Here is a 23,142-nt window from a genome sequence, read left to right as displayed (position 1 = left end):
CAGTTCAATATGTGGTTTAGAATCTGAAGAAGAAATTAAAAGCTGAAGTAGGTGAAAGGTAGGAAGGAAAGAATGAAAAGAAATGACTAGAAATGACTACAAACAAACTCACCTTGAGCAGCCTGTTTGACCGGCAGACAGAGCTGGACTGATGGATGCGATCACAAGGTTAGGGAACTTGGAGAAGGGGCAGAGAGAGGAGGGGAGGGGTGGAGGAGGAACAACCCTGTCGGGAAGCTAGGGTGGAGCGGAAGGATGAGGTAGTGGGGGTAACTGATGGGGATATATATTGCATATAGTTTGAAAGATTGAGTTGCTTTTTGGAAGTCTGATATTTTTTAGCCAATTAATTAAGAGATCAAAAAGAATATTGGGTCTCCCAGAAATTTTATTCAAATTATAATTGGGATTGAAATATTGATCGCAATGAATAAAATCATTTTCAATAAAGTTCATGATTGGCCCTTCGTTTGTTATTTGGAGGATCTCTAAATCATGTTCACTGTCAGTGAACTTATGATTAGAGTCGTGAATATGTTGGCCTATAGCAGAAAGCTTGTAATATCTTACTGCGTTGACGTGCTCCGAACATCTGGTCGTGAAGTTGCATCCTGTTTGACCCAGGTATGAAGATCTGCAGTCATTACACTTGAATCTACAGATTCCGGATTTAGGAAATCTGTTGGAGGTATTCATAGATGATGAATTGTGTAAAATTTCTGAAGTCCTGTTATTAGTTCTAAAGAAAATTTTTGCGTTATGTTTTCAAAAGAGATTGGTAATTTTATAGACATCGCTATTGAAAGTAAAAGTAGATGAAATGGTAGCTTCAGGTTTTTCTTTGGTAAGAGTGATCTTAATCCGGTGCCTGAATTTATTTTCTGTTCAATAAATGACCTGTTATAACCATTAAAATTGGCGATTGCCCTTATAATATTGAGTTCATTGTTGAGATCTTTCTTTGTCATAGGTATCGTGGAGGCACGGTAAACCATGCTATTATGATAATCTATAAGTTTCGTTTCCATATTGATGTTATACACAAATATAAGAGAAGAAGACTTCCATCTAATCAATACTTATTTTAATAAGTAACCATGCTATTATACGCTGCATGTTTGTGTGTTTGGGGTGTATGGATTCTTGATGAATGGTATTGGCAGTTTGTGTATATTTCCTGAAAATTTTATATGACGGAACGAAAGGATTTCTAAGAATAGTTAATTCTAGGAAATTAATTACTTTATTATTTTCAGACTCAAGCGTAAATTTAATGTGGGGGTCGATGTTGTTTAGTTCCTGCAGGGTAGAAGTTGCATTCTTGATTTCTTCATTCATAATGACAAATGTATCGTCAACGTATCTAGCCCATATAAGAATATGTGGAAAGATGTTGTTACTTAGAATTTTTGGAATATACAAAAATAAATAAGTGTCCGCTAGGATTCCCGAAGCGGGTGATCCCATAGCCAGTCCATTTTGTTGATGTTGATAGGTGGTATTATCAAACATAAAGAAATTATTATTAATGACTAGTTTCAGAAGATAAATGACATCTTTAGTTCAAGTTGATGGGAAAATGTCGGCCAGTCAGTCATAACGGCAATTCTCCAGGTATAGCTGCCCGTCGCTTGACAATGCCTTCTTTGAAGTGATTAGCAATAATTTCCTTGGAGAGTTTCTGTTTGAATACTTGAAATGTTCTGTCTGTATTCCCATTCACTAGTCTGTGCAACTGCAACCAGTGTCATGCATTATTTCATCTGACATAGTATTGTCAAGTTCCATTTCACTTTCACTTGCTAGTTGTATCACAACGATTCAAATGTATATGCATATTATCACCAGGATCTTCCTCATCATCACTACTACTAGGCCTATAATAAAAGCCTAGAAGTTCAAGATAATGCATTAATTCATCATCCTTGCCACTAACAAACGCATGCTACTGTTCATCAGCCATTGTTTCCATACAATCTTGTTCGGAGATCGCAAGTATTTTTACAAGCACCGCTCAAATGAAGTTGTTCTTAAATCAGCCCTCAGGGTGCAGGCTGTCTCATCTCTAGTAAATAGCTGTTAAGAACTACTAAGTAGCTGAACAGATCTACCGACAGAAAGCAGCATATCTCGTTTTTGGTGGACAGATGAGTGCTGCATACTAGTACGCTTAAGGCTATACAGCCCTTTATTGCCCCTGCGTACTGTTTATTATTATTATTAACAAATACACCACAAATGGGAAATATCCCAGTGGCAGTGGTCATTTCCAGTAGTGTAATAATAAAATAAAGTTAACATAACTACCCCACAACAACAAACAAACAACAAGAGTACAACAAGCAATTCCATGGAAGCTTATGGATGCGGTTGGGTTAAATTGAGATTACACACTACAGTCAAATTCCTTTCCTTGTTCTTTACCTCATAGCTGATTATCTTATCAAATAATTCCACTTCAGCATCGGCACCATCCTTTCCAGATCTGTACATCCTAAAAACTTCAAGTGTCCTATTATCTTTAGAGATGAACCGTACTCCTAGGATTTTATCTTTCTCGTTCTTCAATTTTTGTTACATAAAAAGTCTTCCTTCACCAGAATTAATACTCCCCCTCCAACCAATCCTATCCTATCTCTACAATAAACACTCCAGTTCCATAAGAACATTTCTTCATCCATAATATTACTTCTCAGCCATGATTCATCTCCTGTTACACCATATGTTAAGTATGTATGTATTAAGTTACTCAATTCTATTTCTTTTTTTATAATACTTGTACAGTTTATCACTAACATTTTTGTCATCCTTACTTGACCCTAGTTCATCCTGTCTCCCTGAATATAACTCCCTGTAACCCTGCTAAAGAAACCACTGAAATTATAGGTACCACTGCTATTCAGGTGATGGCCATCTGAGCGCAGATCCTTATCTTCTACCCACACATTAGGATCTATACATCTCACTCCCAGTTTCCCAAATACACACTCCTTAGTCTCATTTAAAGCCTAGATCACCTTCCAGACAATATCCCTCCTACATAGTATTCCACAGATAATATTCTGCACTTCCTTAAACTTCTCCCACCAGGCAAATGCTGGGGCTGTACCTTAATTAAGGCCACGGCCGCTTCCTTCCAACTCCTAGGCCTGTCCTATCCCATCGTCGCCATAAGACCTATCTGTGTCGGCGCGACGTAAAGCCCCTAGCAAAAAAAAAAAAAAAAAAAACTTCTCCCGTGCTGCAATGACCAGCTCACACACATTCCCACACATTCTTACATTGCTGGTACCAATGTGATAAACCACCTTCTACTCTCTTCTGCTTTCCCCAACATCTGCCTTTGCCTAATTGCTGGATAATACTCCCACCATAGTTCCCTTTCTTCCACACACTTTCCCCATATGCCTAACAGTGTAAACCGAACACTGAACCCCTTAAAGATGAGGAAACTAAACCAAACTTACACTCCTCTGAATGAAAAATTACTGTATTTACTTGCATATCAACCGAAATATGTTAAATAGCAGGAGTACCCCTCATTCATGGTACAAAGATTACAACAAAACATAACAACAAAGTACAATATTATTAACTTTCTATTTAAGTTAGTCGTTTGTGTGAAATATTTACAGAATATCTTTATCAACCATTAATTTACTTCCATTGTTTTCGACAAACGTTAATATTCGTCTTTCCTCTTTTGGTGCTGGTAGAATTTTGGCAGTCTTGTCCTTCAGAAGAACTGTTTCCTTATCCTTGACACTCGGAAACACAAATATTTTCTTGCTTCCCCTGTGTGAACATAGGAATTTTACGATGACATCCTGAGCGCCTATTGACTGCCACACTAACGTACTGGCTAGTGTGTTTCAACTCCCAGACTTGTAATTGTACACTACCATGAAACTTTCCAGTTTCAGCTCTTTGTTGTTCAAGTGTGGAAATGCATGGGTAGTCATCTTATAACTGTGGAAGTTCTTCCCGATTTTCCACAACAATTTCACCCACACAAAACTGACCACCAACGATACATTTTCTTGGAGGGACATACGGTTTGCGGTGGTGAATTGTTGCAGTAGTTTCAGAGTCGTAATGAGCTTGATATATTGCTTTCTCGAAACTGGATGACCAGGACATTTACTCTGTATTTGAATCCATAGTTTTTGGAAATCTTTTAAGTACTCTCTGTGAGTCAGGAGGAATTAATCCAGTGATTGTGGAAGCCACTTCTGATGTTTTCTGATTTTGCACTTCTGTCTTATCTAGCGTCTCCTTCAGAAGAGATGGAAAAGTATCTCTAGATATAGGTCCACGTGTCCTGTTCTTCCAGTGCGTCAGCACACCCTCCATGCCTTCTTAAGGGCCCCCCAAGAAAAAGCACATGTCCAGAGGTTGGCGAGCATGCATACTATTTGTTGGGAGATGAACAAAGGAAATGTATTTTATACATTCTTGAACAACTGAGAGAGACACATGGCTTGATAAATTGTCCCCGATCATGACTTTTTGTTCATCTAACTGTTTCTAACTGTTTCACAGCAGTGCCACCATTAAGAACCAGTTTTGAAACATTGGTAGGTCGAACCATTCACCTTTGCTCTTGTTGCATCAGGTACCAGGTATCCCACCGATTTGGGGGCAGTAGTTTTCCATTCCCACTTGCACACATCATGACAGAAATACTTGTCTTGGAGAAGTCCATTACTCTCTCTTGCTTGCTTAATCCCCCTCGTAACAATCTTATATTTCTTGCCAGGGTCATTACACAAGTTGGTTTTGTCATAGTTTATGACATTTTTTTGTGGAATGTTTTCCAGAGTGGGTGGCACATTCATGAAAAATTCCCACACAGACTCCGAGCTGACCCTATCACGAGCTCTCTTAATGTTCTCTGACAGGCAAGTGCTTCTTCAAGAAAAAACCTTGCCTATTCGACAGCTGGAAGATTCTGAGCAAATCGTCTCTCCTTTCTTCCAACCCTGTCAAGGTATCCAATATGTTCTATATCAGTTGAAGTTAGAGGATGTCCCCAGTGTGCTGCTCGGACGAAACAACGTACAAGTCGTTGCTCCTCGTCAGTGCCCAGGACAGGTGGTGCTCTGATTTCTTTGGGGTTGGTGCAGTTTACTTTATTCTCCAGGGTCGATCGCGATACCTGAAAATACTCCACGGCTTAGGGGTATGACATTTTCCCAGACATTTTACTGATTAACGTGACAATTTCCTTAGAAACACAAGATATGTGCACAAAAATTGTCATGGGAATTTGTCTTGGATTCAAACCGTTCGAGCGCAGGAATTCTATCTTGGAGAATTCAGAGTGACCAGCAGTGAAATGAAATTGTACAGTTTTGTCCAAAATTACGCCCTGTGTCCGAAATAACCCCAAATGATGGTATCCTAGAAAAAGACCATACCTATAAAATTCAAGTTTAGTTGGAAGTAATAAATCAAAGCGAAAAGATCATGATCCTGAGATTTGTTGATGATGATATATCAATATAATCAGAAGCTGATTTTGAAGGAGTTTCTGAATTTTGCAATTTGAAAGATTATTTGAAAAATATCAGGCAATCCTTCAAGCCAGTATTATAAATTGGCCAAGTTTTACCCTACAGCAGTAAAAAATTTTAGAAACAAATCACAATTTTACGTGCTGCCACAAACATTGTTATAACTTCTAAACGACTTGTCTGATTTTGTTCAAATTAGTGGATATGCAGCTCATATTGTGTAGATGTAGTATCTGCATACAAAAAGGTGGCACCTGGCTTGCAAAGAAAAGAATGCCTAACTACCTTCTTAGAAATCCAGATGGTTGTAGAATTTTTTGAAGCCTGTTTCAAAACACAGCCCAACTTCACAATCAGGACACTGGTAGATGCTCTCCTTGAGGTTTCAAGGAAGGAGTCCCTACTAAAATACAGTTTGAGCATTGGCTTCTGAATTATATCCATAAGCATAAACAAGCCTAGAACTATGTAGATTTCTCTCCTTGTCGTTTCTTTCCGCTGTCACGTTCAGGACCTTTTATTCAAGGGACTGCATTCCTGAATCTGTTTTCTGCATTTCTGTTGGTCTGTCTAACAATAACATCCACTAACACTTCATCAAATTACAATAAAAAATCCCAAAATACTCGTAGTTAGACTAGTTGGGCCACACTTACCTGTGAAAGGGATTTTTGTTTGAAGAAAATTTGAATCAACAGGTGCCCATGACCACTCGGTTGAGCATTCACTGATATTACTATCATTATTTACATCACACGTAATTTCCTGCTGTGCATAATAATCATCACTAACACTTTCGTTATCATTCTCATCTACTTTCACCTAATATGCGTTTGAGAGCTGCATTAGATAAATAGAGACCATGCAAAGACACTGCCATGTTGTTTACACTGATCAACATTGATGAAAAACATTTTTTTACTCCAACACAATGCCATATTATGGTAGAAGATGCTTCGCTGCATAGAAACATACTCTGTGCTGCGAGCTGTACTAAAAGTTCACGATGGCGACCAATAAATGGCACACAGATGTACATCTCCAACATCGCTAGCCTAGCCTGTATAGGTATACGTCAAATTGCTCCTGACTTACGTTTTGTATGTCCATATACGTATACGTCGAACCAGCTTGAGCAGTTAACAGGAAATGATATCCAGTAAAATCTCCATACAACAGTTACAGATACAGTGATAAAATATTCTGGTCCTGGCATTCATTCCTTGAGTCCAATGTAAAATTCATCTTGATTTAACAATACTCTCATTAGCGATTAATTGCTCTGTTACAGTTGCCTTTTCACACCCTGGTGATGTGCTTTCCTCCCGGTACTACGATAATCCAAGCACCAGAATAATTAGGAAGGTCTATTACTGCCATATGAAGATTGAACTTCCCAATTTATTATGAAAGCATAGCTTCCTCTGTGATCAGTAGTAGTGTGTTGGCCTCCAGATCCCATGATAGCAGGTTCATACCTGGCAGAGGTAGTCAGATTTTTGAAGGGCAGATAAAATTCCATTCTACACTATATTGTATGACTAGCTGATGTACCCATGCTTCGTACGGGATTCTCAGAAAGACTGACTTTGTGGTTTACCTAACTGAAGTCAACATCGGTCATTACAAAAATATCAGTAGGAATGTAGCGATTAAAGGCAATGTTATCACATAAAATACTCCATCAAATGAAAAACTTCACATTTTCTCACTTTTAACGAACAGTACTACGGTGCCAATCCAACAGTCCAAAGTTCCAGAGCTGGAATGACCAGGCTGTAGACAGCCATAAACGCTTCTCTGGCATTATTCCGTTAAATATGCACACTTCTCATTTCAATCAGTGCCTCAGAGTAGGGACAGAATAACTTGAATGCAATGATGAATCAGTGTGTTATGTACCAGTAGTATCAGAAAATTTATAAAACAGAGGAATGGCATGCTAAAGAAGAAAGTTACCTAACTCCCCAGCTACTTCCTGTCAATATTTAGGCAGACTGTTGCACTTGTACGACTGGGCGAGTTGGCCGTGTGATTAGGGGCGCGCAGCTTGCATCCAAGAGAAAATGGATTCGAACTCCACTATCGGCAGCCCTGAAGATATTATTCTGTGGATTCCCATTTTCACACCAGGCAAATGCTGGGGCTGTACCTTAATTAAGGCCAAGGCCGCTTCCTTCACACTCATTGCCCTTTCCTATCCCATCATCGCCATAAGACCTAACTGTGTCGATGCGACGTAAGGCAAATGTTAAAAAAGTACTCAGTACGCAGCAGTAATCCTATCTATCGGAGATGAATGGCAACAGAAGACAAAGCACATCACAACAAACAGTGGTCAATGTAATGTTATTGTTGATCAATTTTATGAGCTTTCTATATTGTAGTTCTTCACATTTAGTTTTCTTTAGACTCTGTGATATTAGGGCATCTAATAACATTATTTATAGCGTAGACTGTAGTTCCTTATTCTCCGACTTTACATACCGATTTTTATTAAATCCTGTTTACCCATTTTCTTGTGACTTGGCTCTGATAAGGACTTGGTAACAAAATCCAAATTCATGAATATCTCTGATCATAGCCAGTATGGTAACAATGTGTAAGACATAAATAATCAGAAATATAACTATATAACTTAAGTAGTATTTATCGATACGACCACTAATAATATAATTATTTGGGAATTAAATGTTAGTCCTACCCCTAAACTACAATTTCATTCCGGGTGAATAAAACTATTTATGGCCTAGATTGTAGCGACTTATTCCCCGACTTTGCATACCGTTTTTCATTAAGATAGGACCATTAATAACATAAATATTTGAGAATTCCATTGTAGGTCTTCCCCTAAACTATCATTTTTCTCAGCGTGAATACAATTATTTATGGTCTAGATTGTAGCGACTTATTCCTTGACTTCCCCTACTGATTTTCATTAAAGTACGACCATTAATAACAAATATTTGAGAATTAAATTTTAGGCCTTCCCCTAAACTACCATTTCACTTAGCGTGAGTAAAATTATTTATGGCCTAGGTTATAGTGACTTATTCCCCGACTTTGTATACCAATTTTCATTAAGATATGACCACTAATAACATACATATTTGAGAATTAAATTTTAGGCCTTCCCCTAAACTACCATTTCAGTCAGCATGAATAAAATTATTTATGGCCTAGATTGTAGCGACTTATTACCTGACTTCGCATACTGATTTTCATTAACTTCTCTTCAGCCGTTTTCTCGTTATGCATGTACATACATACATACATACATACATACATACATACATACATACATACATACAGACAGACAGACAGACAGACAGACAGACAGACAGACAGACAGACACACAGACAGAAATTACGGAAAAGTAAAAAAATGCATTTCCTTGTTACTGTGGACATGACTGATACCGAAACATCATCCTTTTAAAATTCTGAGCAATGTACAGACAAAACTCTTATTTTATATATATAGATGTCAGCATGTAAAATATCTCTGGTGACACATTTGTTGTTCAACCTACAAAAATTAAAACTCAGCCATTGACATCCAAGAGAGATTCAATTCACTCTGCCTTTTAATAGGCTTAGACTAAAATGGAACATCGAAATTGATGAACAAGCAGCCAGGCGGCATCAAATTTAAATGCTTGCACACGGTAGCTGAGGCTTTATTATTATTATTATTATTATTATTATTATTATTATTATTATTATTATTATTATTATTATTATTATTATTATTATTATTATTATATATAATTCGCTGGGGCCATCAAGGACCACGTTAAGTCTTGTTGCATTTGACACTGAAATTGGCCTTCTTTAGAGCCCAAATTTTCCTCATTCTTTGTGAGTGGGCCTGCTTGCGCTCCTCTGTCCAAGGGGCACCATGTCTTCTCTTCGGTTGCTCGTCTCGGTTTAGCCCATTCGTCAATATTTTCTTGCGGAAGAGATCTCTGTTAAGGGCGTCTTCAGCTGAGATATGTAGCATTTGCAGGTCTTCCTTGGTATTTCTAAACCAGGGAATTGTGGTTTTGGGGTTTGAATCAAAAAGTGAAAGATTTCTTTAGTTAACTTTCTTCCGTCCATTCTTTTCAGATGACCGTAAAATCGTGCACGTCTTTTTCTGATTGTGTCGGTAATTTTCTCTATTTTGCTATAGACTTCCTCGTTGGATCTCTTTTGATGGATTCCATTTCTGTACTTTGATCCCAAGATTCCTCTCACAATTTTGGGTTCTTTTTTCTCCAGTTCTTCAAGGAGTCCTTTGTTGGCATTTAGAGACAGGGTTTCGGCTGCATATAGAACTACTATCTTCAGAATTGTTTCATAGTGACGTATCTTGGTGTTTTGGGAAAAGCATTTTTTGTTGTAGATTGTGCGGGATGTTTGGTAGGCTATTTCCAGTTTGCGTACTCGCTCTTGAAGTGCTTCTTTGTCCAGTCCATTTTTCATGATGATCTCACCCAGGTATTTGAATTTGTCTACTCGGGTGATGTCTCCGTATTTCATGTGGAGTTTTGGTGGAGCCTCTTTGATGTTAGTCATTACTTCCGTTTTCTCAAATGATATCTGTAAACTAGTTTGTTCAGTAATTTCCTTAAAAATTTCAACTTGAGCTCTAGCGGTTTCTGTGTCATTTGAGAGAACAGCAATATCATCGGCAAATGCTAAGCAGTCTGTTGCGATCCCCTTGGATTTGGTTCCTATTCTCTGTGCACTGTAGTTGGTTTCCTGTAGTCTCACCCGCCAGGTTCTGATGATCTTTTCAAGAACACAGTTGAAGAGTATCGGGGATAGGCCATCACCTTGTCGGACTCCTGTTTTGATGTCAAAGGAATGCGAGAGACATCCGTAGAACTTCACCTTGGATTTTGTATCGGTCAGGGTGGCTCTAATTAATGCCAGCAGTTTCAAATCAACTCCAAATTCATTTAAGATGTTTAGCAGGACTTCCCAGTCAATGGAGTCGTACGCTTTCTTAAAGTCCACAAAGACAGACACATACTGCTTGGACCTTAGTGTACAATATCTGATGATCGTTTTGAGATTTTGGATCTGTTCGGCTGTTGAGCGACCTTTTCTGTTCCCTCCTTGGTATTCACTTATTTGATGTTCGACTTCTGCTTCCAGGATGGCAAGTGATAGAATTTAAGTCACGGGTAGCAAAGATATTCCTCTGTAGTTGTTGATGTTCATCATGCTGCCTTTTTTGTGTAACGGATGGATCAAAGCTATTTTCCAATCTTCGGGTAGGGTCTCCTTGTTCCAAATTTCTTCTATTTGCTTTTGCAAGATATCGAGTGATTCCTCTGGGGCATATTTCCATAGTTCTGCTACTACTGAGTCTTCCCCCGGCGCTTTGTTATTTTTGAGACGGGCAATGTGGCGCTTGATTTCATCTCTGTCGGGTGGTCTGGAATCTGGGTACCTGAGTAAGGGTTCCTTGGTCTCAATGGCGCTTTGTGGTTTAGAGCAATTAAGTAAATTCTTGAAGTAATCTGCCAGAATGCTGCAATTTTCTTCATTTGACGTCGCCAGTGTGCCATCCTTTCGCTCAAAGCATAGAGATGGTGGTTTATAGCCAGTGAGTTTGCGTTTGAAGGTTCTGTAGTACTCTCTGCTTTCATTCTTCCTAAAGTTTTGTTCTCTCTTTTCAATGAGAGATTTTTTGTATTTATGTTTCTCAGTTCTGAACACCCTAGCTGCTTGGGGACGTGGGGTTTTGTAGGTTTCCCAATCATTTTCTGATTTTGTAGAGTAGTACTGTTTCCACGCATTGAGTCTTTCTTGGAGGACTGATTCGCAGGTACTATTCCACCAGGCATGCTTTTTGCTTCTCTTGATTTCTGCAACGTCTTTGGCGGCCTCAACAAGGAGACTTGGCGTTGTTAAAGTCACAGTTATTTGGTCTAGCCTTCTCCTGGAAGTCCTCGACCCTTTGCCGAAGTTTATCATTACAATTTATAAATCTCATTTTTCTTTTCAACCGTATTGGAGTTCAGAATATCAAATTATTATAATTAAAGAACCACCTTTCCAATACACAAAATCCTTATATTTAGGATGAAACTATTTAATCACAAATTGGACATGTTTCACTCAACTTTGTGAGCATCATCAGCAATAGTTAACATAAATCATTGGTGGGTCAGGGCCCTGATCCTGGTGTATATCTATTAAAATAGACATAAATAATCTTATTGATTATTTTAAAGTGTTAAATTTATATATTTTTATCAATGTATAATAGACATTCTTTTGTGATATACACCAGGATCAGGGCCCTGACCCACCAATGATTTATGTTAACTATTGCTGATGATGCTCACAAAGTTGAGTGAAACATGTCCAATTTGTGATTAAATGGTTTCATCCTAAATATAAGGATTTTGTGTATTGGAAAGGTGGTTCTTTAATTATAATAATTTGAAGTTTATCATTGTCGAAGCGTGTGATCTGATTGGTTGTCTTCCTTGTGTTTGCGGGAATTGGTTTTAATTTGATAAGAGACATATAATGGTCTGAGGCCACATTGATGCCTTTCTTTATCATGACATTTATAATTTCAGGGCTGTTTCTCCTGGAGATTGCAACATGATCAATTTGGAACTCTCCGAGAGCTTGGACGGGAGAACGCCAAGTCATTTGCTTTCTGGGTAGATGGCGAAAGTGGGTCGACATGACCTGCAGGTTGTGATTTTCGCAAATGGACACCAGTCTTTTGCCATTGGGATTGGTTCTTTTGTGAGCAGGGTAATTTCCTATAACTTTCTTGTACTTCTGTTCACGACCTAGTTGGGCATTGAAGTCACCCAAAAGAAGCTTGACATGATGTTTGGGGATTTTGTTGAATTTTTCATCCAGTAGGTCCCAGAAATTATCAACTTCGCCTGGATCAGACTTGTTCTTATCGTTTGTAGGAGCATGTGCGTTAACTAGGGCGTAGGTTTTGTTTGCGCATTTAATTGTGAGTATAGACAATCTGTCATTCATAGGTTCGAAATTTTTATATTATTACTATTATTATTATTATTATTATTATTATCTCCCTGCTGTCATTTCTTGATGGATACAGTACTTTTGCATCCATCTCTTGGCACAGGCCAGAGTAAAGTGTAGCGTCCACCTTAGTCCCAGTCAACATCCATGGCTGTGACAATACGGAAGTTGCTGGGGTATGGGTAGTGCTGAGTAATTACATTCAGATCATGACTAGTGCATCTGAGTGTTATGAAAGGTGCTGCTCATAGGGTCAGTCGTGCTGCAATAGTACTTTCTGACCCAGTGAGGAAAGCTGTGGCAAACTACCTCACTCCTCACTTTGCCTAGTATGCCTCATTTTGGTGCTGCCATTGGTTTTTGCGGTTTCCTTATAACCGCATAACCTTTGGTGGTGCTATTTGAGGATCCAACCAGCCTCTGGGCTGATGACCTAACAGACAGACATTATCATCATCATCATCATCATGCAAGGGTGTTTACAGTTGTGTACACACCTGAGGGGTAGGTTTCTTGAGCAATGCTGGGAACTTGACATCAGTGGAATTCCAGGAAGCTCTACATAGTGTGCATAACAGAAGGAATTAAACAGCAATACGTAAGCTATCAGACAGCTGCTTGAAACTAAAATAGCCCCTTCGTTATCTCGGTTTGACATATTGTCATACATTCCAAGGACTTTTGTAACTGTAGCAGTGAATATTGATGCAGTTAGGTGTTTGTGTGTTTTTCTGTCTGTGAACAGGAATGTGAAACAGAACTCTGTCGGATTTCTTTTACTACAGTAGTTTACAGTAGTGGAGTGTTGCTTACTGTGAACAATAAGTCTGTATCCAAGAAATTAAAAATTATGTGGTAAAGGTGTATGTACTATGCTGGGCATAGGTAAGGTATTGTAATGTTTTGTGTGATTCTGTTGTGGTAGGTAGTTAATGTAATTCAATTTTCAGATGATACTTTGTTGATGAATTGACATGAGAATTAGTCATTCTGAATCCCTCTTTATAACAATAACTCCCTCTACAACAGTTTTTCTTTTCTGTCTGTATGGTATCGTATCGAGATAGCAAGGTGAGTTGTCATACAAATGAGATATTTGAGATATTTGTGGGAGTGAAATTATGTGAATTAAGTCATGTTGCTATGTTGGGGGTGACACTGTGAAAGTGAACCATGGAAGAGATTAGATATGTTATAAAGGACATTTATTTGGTAGAGTAGTAATTTATTAATGAAGAGTTATTAAGACTGGTGGAGAGCAGGGATGAGATTTTCCCTTGATTGATAATCTTCATTTTAAGGGGAAATCAACTAGATTATCAACAGAGAGGGATGTTTACAATTAGGTGATGAACAGGAAATTCCAGATATGTTCAGATTATGAAGGAATAGACAAGAACTTGAGAAGTCAGCCTGTGCTAGACTGTATTGGATATTGAGTATTGTTGTAAAAGGCGAATCTAATAATGCGCTTTTGAAGGTTATGGAATGCTGCATTAATTTTTTGTGTTGGCATTCAGAGAATTTCAGTTCAGTAATTCAGAAACTGTCTAATTGGTACAAATAATAAAATATAAATCATAAGGAATAATGAGGATCATGAGTCAGAAGAACATGTGTTTTTGCAGATTTTATGGACACCACATACTCTTACACGATGAAAAAGTCTATTTTTTTTCCCCATTACTGTACTAAGTATTTTCTAAGTTTATGCTAAAGGTACAGCTATGATTCTTTTAACATATAAAAAGCAGTATATTCTGAGCTGTTTATGACCATGTAGTACTACTTTGCTTTTATAGGATGTGTGAAATGAATACAAATTCGGACAGATACATTTTTCAAAAAAAAAAAAAAGTTTTATAAGTTACTTCTGGTAGGTACATATTTCTCAGTTGTTTTTCAATCAAATACTCTCAAATTTTGTTCACATACTGGGAAGGATTATGGCAGATGAGTAACCACTTTGTTTCATTGTTATTGGGACAAAATGCAAGGAAAAAATCCAAACTCTTTCTTTTTAATTTTATTAAAAAATATGTATACAATTTTTTCTTCCCAATCCAGGCCTACTATTTCTTGGAAATGAAAATCAGTTAACATTCAAGTACTCCATTAGGCAAGTTAATGTACAAAAAAATTAGCCCTCTATCTTAAATGGTTTCCTAGTTATTGGTACCTAAACATGAAAAATGAGTATTAACCGGAAAAAGCTGGCAAAGTTAAAAGTATACTTTTCAGAGAGTTACTTGTATTTTAGAACATCCCAGCTGCATAATCATCATCTTTCTCCAGTTCTGATTCTTCCCTCTTCCTCTTTATATTCCTATTTCTCATCCTGGCCTCTGTGGTCATCTGTTCAGCATACTTTTCGGCATGCCGTACTCTCACCTTGTCAATAGTGAAGAGACTATTTTTCATGTTAGGTCCACATTTTTTTCCCAAGTTCTTCAAGACATTGATTCTAGCTGCTAAACCTCCATTGAAACAGATTACTGCATCTAAAACACTCATCTTGAGAGTATTATGCCCAAGGAGTACATTTTTTGGTGCTCTTTCCCAAATACAATGATTCAAACTTTCATTATGATTCTGAGTGCCACCATGTAAGCACTTGGCGAGGAGTCACTACCCTTTGGACAGAGCTCGTGAATTAGGTGATCATCTTTGGAGCACTTATGAAAGAATGTGCCCCACACTGCCCTTCTCGTTACCGGTACATTATTTAATGATGCAATTCTCCTGATAGCTGGACCATAATAATTTTGAAGTAGATCTATTTCCCCATCAGTTAATCTACCCCGTCCTGACAATGGCATCCCATCTGAAAGTTCTTTCCCTTTCGTGTCCTTCCGCAGCTTCCTGAGCCTCGTACCCATCCTCTTCTGAACATGACCACAGCACTCTAGCTTAGTGACAGCAGTGTCACCATACACTTTAGCCTCATTTACTTTGTTGAAGGCTTTGGAGTCCCCATCACCTAGATATTTGACATATCTAACATTGCCTCGTGCTACTGACCTTTAAAAATTCTCACAGCACCCTCAGTTTCCATTCCTCCACTGAACCCATCATAGTTTTTAGCACACTCTTGATTACTATTTGTTTCTTTATTACCATGACAAGTATGGCAGTACTTAGATAAAAATTCCATATCTATTACTTTACTATTATCTACAGAAGTGGCAGTGACAATGCCATTGAGTGAACGATGACCTCTACACTGCCATGTCCCATCAATGGCCACAGGAATATCTCTGGATGATTCATTCAAAATCACTACTTCCTTAATTGCTTGTTTCATTGAGGCTTCAGATACTTCAGTTAAACTGTCCATCAATAATTTATTGTACTTACTAAAGCGTGTAGGAGGAGGAGGAAGGTCCATCACACCACAAAAGATCTGTACTGCCTTCAAGACCATTTCCAATTGCACGCATGCTGTACGCTAACCTCAAATTCATTTCATATGAATTCTTCACAAAATTAGAAGTCATTTTTGATGCTGAATTATTGCACGTACTACACCTTACAGACAACTTGGTAGCTAAGCCCTTCTTACTATTGACTTGCTCAGTTATCTCCACACAGTTATCATGGTCACATTGTTTACATTCGACTGACTGTTTTATCAGTTCTGACAAAATGCCCACATCCACTATTACAAATCCTGTGGAAGATTCCATAGAATCTAAACAGAAATTATCATCACTCTCCATACTCACATGTAATAATTTATTTCCAGAAGAACTGCAAAATTGTTGGTTATGTTCACAAGCCAACAAATTTTGTTTAGTATGTTGGTTTCCCTTGAACTTTTTCTTACTGAACCTCTTTATTCGTGGCATTATTATTTATAAAACTATAGACAATAAAACACGAATTAAACCAATACTTCTGAATGTTTCACCACCACAAAATCAAACTTTTAGAGATGATATCCAAGCAACACAAGGATCAACATAAACAATGTATACAAATCCATGGAGCAAGCAGAAACATTTCAAGGAGTTTAAACATAAGCCAGGGTTGCCAACCAAGGAAGTCATGCATTTTTCAAGATGCTAAACAAGGCACCTTCTGTGTTATGCCTAACGATAACAAACAGTACACTGATTACATTTAAAGTGGGCGTGACGCATGGGACGCTCATTTAAAAAAACAAATTTAAGGTACTTGTAGACATCTAAACCCCAACAAACTATATATATTTGGATTCAGAAAAGAATGAAGAATTTTATGGTGCCAGAATTTTAAAAAATCTATTTTTTCATCATGCAAGCGTACGTGGTGTCCTTAAGAACATGATCACTCACTCAGTTACTTGAAAGTTGATCACACAAAATCCAACCAAAAATCTTACTACAGTACTGTCACAGTACCAAAAACAAAGTTTTTTTACCATGTGCGCCAATCTTTGCACCGAGTATGTAAGCTCTGTAACCAAGTTGGAAGTTGACAATTCGAACCCCTTTTATAATTTAATCCACAAATTGATGCTCTGGTTGGGTTGGTGAATGTTTTTTGACAAATGAGGAGTGCATGCCCCTCACCATGTCAGAATCGTTTCCAAATTGCAACGCGCCACAGCACCCAAACCATGCATTGAGATAGTTCCCCCACTTTAGAAATGATAAGTTACTGCGCTATGATGGTAAATGAATCGACTTCCAGAATGTGAACATGTAAAGTCTTACATCCATTGTCAACATTGTGGTTAGTTTGGTAGTGATAGTTTTGTATGATGTCATTCTATAATACATGTGATTTGAATTGTCTCTCTTCATTAAGACTGTTGGTGATTTGAGAATGTGTGTTTTTCATATTGTTCTAGAATGTTAAGAGTCTTTGTGTATTTGTATCCTATGTTTAATAAGTGGTTAGTGGAGTGTGATTAGGGCAGTGGCTTAGCTACTGACTTTTCACCAAGTCAGCCAAGATCCTAATCCTTGTAGACATTGAGGTGAAATTTTCACCAGAAAAATCACTTTGTGGTTCATTAATTCATAATATAAAGGATTCCCGTGACATTCGATTTATAGGAAATATTTGTAATCAAACCTGAAATAAAACCCAAATAAGCCAGAGTGGTTCCATTGACCCCTGAAATAACTAAGATAAACTGTAGAAAGTTTTGTGTTGAGCATGCAGTTGGAAAATGCAGACTTTATGTTACCGGTAAATTTGAATGTTCTGATGTGTTCTTTGTACCTTGTTTTTAAATTTCAGCTGGTTTGTCCTCTTTATAATTTGATGCATTTGCTGTAGTTGAGTTCATAAACACTAGGATTGTCATTCTCCATTCTCGATTGTTATGAACTTCATGTGACACATATTCAGCATCATTCAAAACTCTAAACTGTTTGCATGTTACCTACATTTTCTTGAACTCATGGGCTCTAAAGTGTTCTAATAATATACACATTTCTGTAATTCCCATGTTAGTGTAAAATGAAAAATGAGAATCATTAGTTGTTTATATTGCAAAGATATAATAATGTTTTGTGAATGCAATAGCCAAATGTCATAGCCATCAACAACCACAGTTTGAATCCAGTTCATTGCATGTGGAATTTTTGCAAATAAATATCACTGGAGGTCCAGTGACTATGGTCATGAAATCAACAGTTGTGTAAAAGTAGAAGCTTGTTTGGAATAATGTCTTGGTATCTTTCTTTCCCCCAGGAATTCAAGCTAAAGGCACATCTTGCCCGACATTACGCTACAGCTCATGGTTTGGCTATCAGGTCTGGGTCTCCTAGACCTATTATGAAAACACGTACAGCATTCTACCTTTGCACTGCTCCACTCACTCGGATATCAAGGCGGCTTTGTCGACACTTAATTCAACCTCGGCACGCTGCTAGAGCACCATTCTGGCCTATTAGCATTGCAGCTGTCAAGCAAGAATGCAAGTATACCATATATCAGTATTGTCCTAAGATTTGTAGACTGCTTTGTCTCATAGCATGTAACTGTCAGTATCTCTTGCTTTTTTTTATGTGAGAAATTTGGTAAAATTCTGGAACTCATTTTTATAAACTTCTAGTTTTGTTGTACTTGTCATTGATGGGTTAGTTTTAATTCAATTGCGGCAATAATGCCATCTAGTTAATACGAGTGGTAGCAGAGGGCATAGAACTTGGAGCGGGTGTGCCAATTTTCAAGCTCCCAGAACCAGAATGGAAAAAGTATCATTGTTGAGGGGTAGGCCAAGGTAGTTCTCGTTGACTGAGGTTTGAGTCAACATTGTCCATTTTTATTTCATTAGAATAGAAAGTGTACATTGTTCCCATGAATGTAGGTATGTGAAATTAATCTGTAGGTAATTTTATAATGGGTAGAATGAAACCAGATCACTATTTATGGTAGAATCCTGCCTTTGTGGTTATATTTTTTCCCACTTTAGTGTAGTGACAAAACATATTGATGAAAAGATATGTTCATTACAATGCTAATTTGTTTATTACAGACTCTGATATCTTGGTTTCACTTTTTTTCTGTGTTTAGCATTTGTAAAAGCATTGTAACTTAAGTTTAGAAGGAAAAACTTAGTGCACTTCCCACAATTAGGTTTAAATGACCATTATGCTGCATTGCCAGCCTGGCTGACTGTTAGAGAGAGAGCAAGCGAGCGCGGCAAAAGGAAGGAAAGCACTATTACAGACACGTTAGTGAACTCCTCCAGGGTAAAATTCTGACACACTGGCATCTCTAAATGCCACAGAAGTTAAATGGGCCATTAAAGGAATTACATAATTAAATATAATTTCAGTATAATACAATATAATATATATAGCATATCATTTCAGTATAATATAGTGTATAAAACTTCTAAAACAGTATTTCAATGAACCGAGACTATTTCAACAACGCAAGGCACTGGAACGTATATCATGGGCCAATAAAATGTTAAAGGCAAAACTTTGAACATACCTTCTTATCCTAGTATTGTAATTCCATCCATTTTGTCTTCTGAGGAAGAGCATGATGGTTCATTTAAGCCTTTGTCTTCATCACTTTCATCAAAGTGAGGATAACAGTATAAAATCTTCAACAGTATCGTCCATTAAAGCACAATGTCTGGACGGTTACCTGACTACAATATCGAATAGACTGTACTGCCAGCGTCTCAACACCTAGTGTCAGGTGGCTGTAAATAACCTGATCCCCTAAGGTGACTAACAACTTCGGCAGATGATTTTTCCTAAGTGGGGTGATGGTCCCTTCAGTGTAAGTAATGAAACTGGAACCCATCGAGTAGCACCTACCCCGGGTTATGTGGCAGCTGCACAAGTCATCTGTACTCTATCATAAGTTATTAGTTTCATGTCCGTATTGATGACTACTTTTTTTTTTTTTTTTTTTTTGCTAGGGGCTTTACGTCGCGCCGACACAGATAGGTCTTATGGTGACAACGGGATAGGAAAGGCCTAAGAGTTGGAAGGAAGCGGCCGTGGCCTTAATTAAGGTTCAGCCCCAGCATTTGCCTGGTGTGAAGATGGGAACCCACAGAAAACCATTTTCAGGGCTGCCGATAGTGGGATTCGAACCTACTATCTCCCGGATGCAAGCTCACATGCCTCTACGCGCACGGCCAACTCACCCGGTTTGATGACTACTACAGTCCACAATTATAGGTCTAAAGTCTCCACCTAATCAATACTATTACAAATCAAGTATATGTATTTACATTTAAAAATACAACACTATGCCACCCAGAATGCCAACAGTTCACAACTATATCAACCACATTGATTAACCAGTACCTAGTGATGTTCTCTCCTAATCAAGGCTATTTAAAATGCAATAATCATCAGCAAGAGGCCAACACAACACTAAAACAACAAACTGAAGGTTCATGACTTCTTTGTATTTACCTTTGAATGGAGTCAATAAATTTAAAACCCTATTTTATTTCAGCATTTATGAATAACATCATGTATGAATTCATCACCAATTTTAAACGGACGTATTCATCACAGAATCACATCTAAAAAGCTAAGGGTTTCCCTGAAAGCGACGCGCAATCCCTATGCTAGGGGAACTGTGAAAAGTGGGCAACCAGTCAAGAACATTATGAAGGTTGCAATAATCAATCACTGGGATAACACAGAGCTCTTGGAACAGCCAACAACTCACTAGCGCATCCAACAATGGATCATCATATCAGTTTAAGCATTATCATATCATATCAGCCCATTACACTTGCATCAATTTCCACTGTAATTGGGATTAGAAATCCTGTAGTGCAGAGTAAATAAATAAATACATACATACATAATTTGAAAGGCTTGCATGGAAGAAAGTGCAAACACTATATGGTCTATATGGTCCTGAAATTCCACAATAAACTGAAGAAAAGTGATAACTTCACTGGTAGAATTAACTAACAACTTGGACATCCCTTATAACAGTAAAGCAAAATACTGAATCCCTGAGGAAACACAGAACTAACATGGACAGGAGGTAATGGTTGAGGCTGTGATGGACCTGGAGCATACTGGTCGAGTGGAAACATATTTTCAGAATGGTCACTGTGTTCCTCATCAACATTGTCATTAGTAGGTTGAGTATCATTAATATTATTGCCGCTAGTTCCTGTTAAAAAGTAGGGAATTAATTTTAGCTACCAACGTATCAGCAGATTTATGGTGTTCAGATGTTAATTTGAGAGACAGTAGGACCCCAACAACCTGAAGAAAATACAAAAGCTGGGCTCGAATATTCTTAAGCTGGTTAATGGGAGAATCACCACCTTCAAGACAGCTAATCAAAAGCACAAATTACAATAGGCTGCATCAAGGTAGTTTTAAGAAGCTGTACGTGAGCATTTACTGTGCCATTGAATTCCACTTTTATAATGAGAAGCTAATAAATAAGTTCCTCCTTGTGAAGTTACCATGGCCAAGAAATGCCCGGACAATCAAACATAACGAAAAATAATTAATACTGAACTTTTCACAGTACATACTGAATTATCTATCAAAATAGGTCAAATAGGTATTGTCCAGACCTATTCACAACCATGCTTTGCTACCACTTGCTACAATGGAAAGCTGCAGATGAGGAAGAAACGGCAAAGCCAGGTGGTGGTGGTGGTGGTGGTGGTGGTGGTGGTGGTGGTGATTATTGTTTTAAGAGGAAGTACAACTAGGCAACCATCCTCCGGCTCTGGCAAAGCCATAGGACTGGACAAATAAATGATCACATTAAAAATGAAATTTCAAATGTAGTTCCTAACTTTTCCTTTCTTTTCTCTTTTGTTGCTTTTCAGTTCAACAATTTAATAACTCGAAGAGTTGTGATCAGTCACATTAAATAACAATTTTTAAACATTTTAACTTGACAGCAGTAAGAAGTAATTATAAATTTTGTCACAGATAACAGCTTTCAGAGCTTCATCGTCAACCAGAGAGAATTGGCTTCCAATTTCCCGAGGCGTTAGCCTTTACCACGTCATTATAAACTCTCTAGGACTATTAACAACCAGGGAGAAATGGCTCCCAATTTCATAGACTCTTTTGACACTCGCTGTCCTTTATTCCTCAGGGAAGCCAACAAAACATGCATACTAGAATTGGATTGATATGAAATGATACAGAAGCTAAAGCTATGCTACAAAATTTACCAAGAGAAAATTACGAATAAAATAGGGACATAGGCCACGCACAAATAGAAAGGAATGCAGAACACACACTAGCGATCCCATGAAATTGCCATAATAAAACCTAATGGGACAGAAGGCCTAGTGACAAAGGATAAGCCATACTAAGTTACGTTGTGGCAAAGAGGTTCATGGAGCAGGGGGGAGGTATTAATGACTGAAAAATGAAAGGAGAAATAAATTTAGGAAAACTTAGTCATAAGAATCAAAGTGATAAATGGGTAAGTAGGGTCCATACTCATGCTTCCCTTTAATGTATTACACCCATTAGTGCGGTTATATTCGGAGCTTGAAAATATAGAAAACCTACATTATACAAATTTAATATAAGTTAGAAACTCCCTACATTAAAATAAGAGTAAGTATGTCACAAACCTAAACTCTACATGCTAGGGGGAGCGCTGTTATCTGCCTGTCGCCACTAGATTATTCTAGAATTCATATGGTTAGGATGATGAAGGTGGAAGGTTATGGTGGGTATCGAGCAAGTAGACAGGTTGTGTAGAGAAGCTGTTCGTGAACAGAAAAGCGGATGGTGTGCATTACCCCTTATTATTTTGTACAATAGATAATGGCTTTCAGTAGTGCAATATAATATATGTAGTCATTCATGTTGTGGCGTGTTGGTATATGTATGGGGTGCGATAAGACTTATAGGTATGACCAAAACGATATATAATCACAACACAGATAATAATAATAATGGGATTGTTCCACGGCTCAAAGGTTACAAAACTGTACAGTATATATTTCGAGCAACTCAGTACCTAGAGAAAGCAGGTATCATTTTACTGGGGGGAAGTTGTCAGACCGCGGAAAGGCGTATGTCGGATACCAAAACCCATAATCTCATTAGATAACAGTGACACGAAAACTAATGTATTAGAAATGACTTTCTTCAATCAGCAGAGTCAGTAAAGCTTTGCCACACCAACCAAGAGGGTT

General features: G+C 37.8%; 1 protein-coding gene across 8 annotated transcripts in view; it reads left to right on the top strand.

The window, feature by feature from the left end:
• Positions 1–23,142, top strand: part of LOC136863928 (metastasis-associated protein MTA3) — a 901,938-nt gene that overhangs the window by 710,382 nt on the left and 168,414 nt on the right. For all 8 annotated transcript variants that reach the window (XM_067140366.2, XM_067140364.2, XM_067140363.2 and 5 more), the window contains one exon: positions 18,216–18,441. In XM_067140366.2, the coding sequence (XP_066996467.2) occupies positions 18,216–18,441 (226 nt within the window). The remainder of the gene's footprint in view (positions 1–18,215; positions 18,442–23,142) is intronic.

Source organism: Anabrus simplex, chromosome 2 (assembly GCF_040414725.1).
Source record: "Anabrus simplex isolate iqAnaSimp1 chromosome 2, ASM4041472v1, whole genome shotgun sequence".
Lineage (NCBI taxonomy): Eukaryota > Metazoa > Arthropoda > Insecta > Orthoptera > Tettigoniidae > Anabrus > Anabrus simplex.
This window is presented reverse-complemented; position numbering and strand designations above follow the sequence as displayed.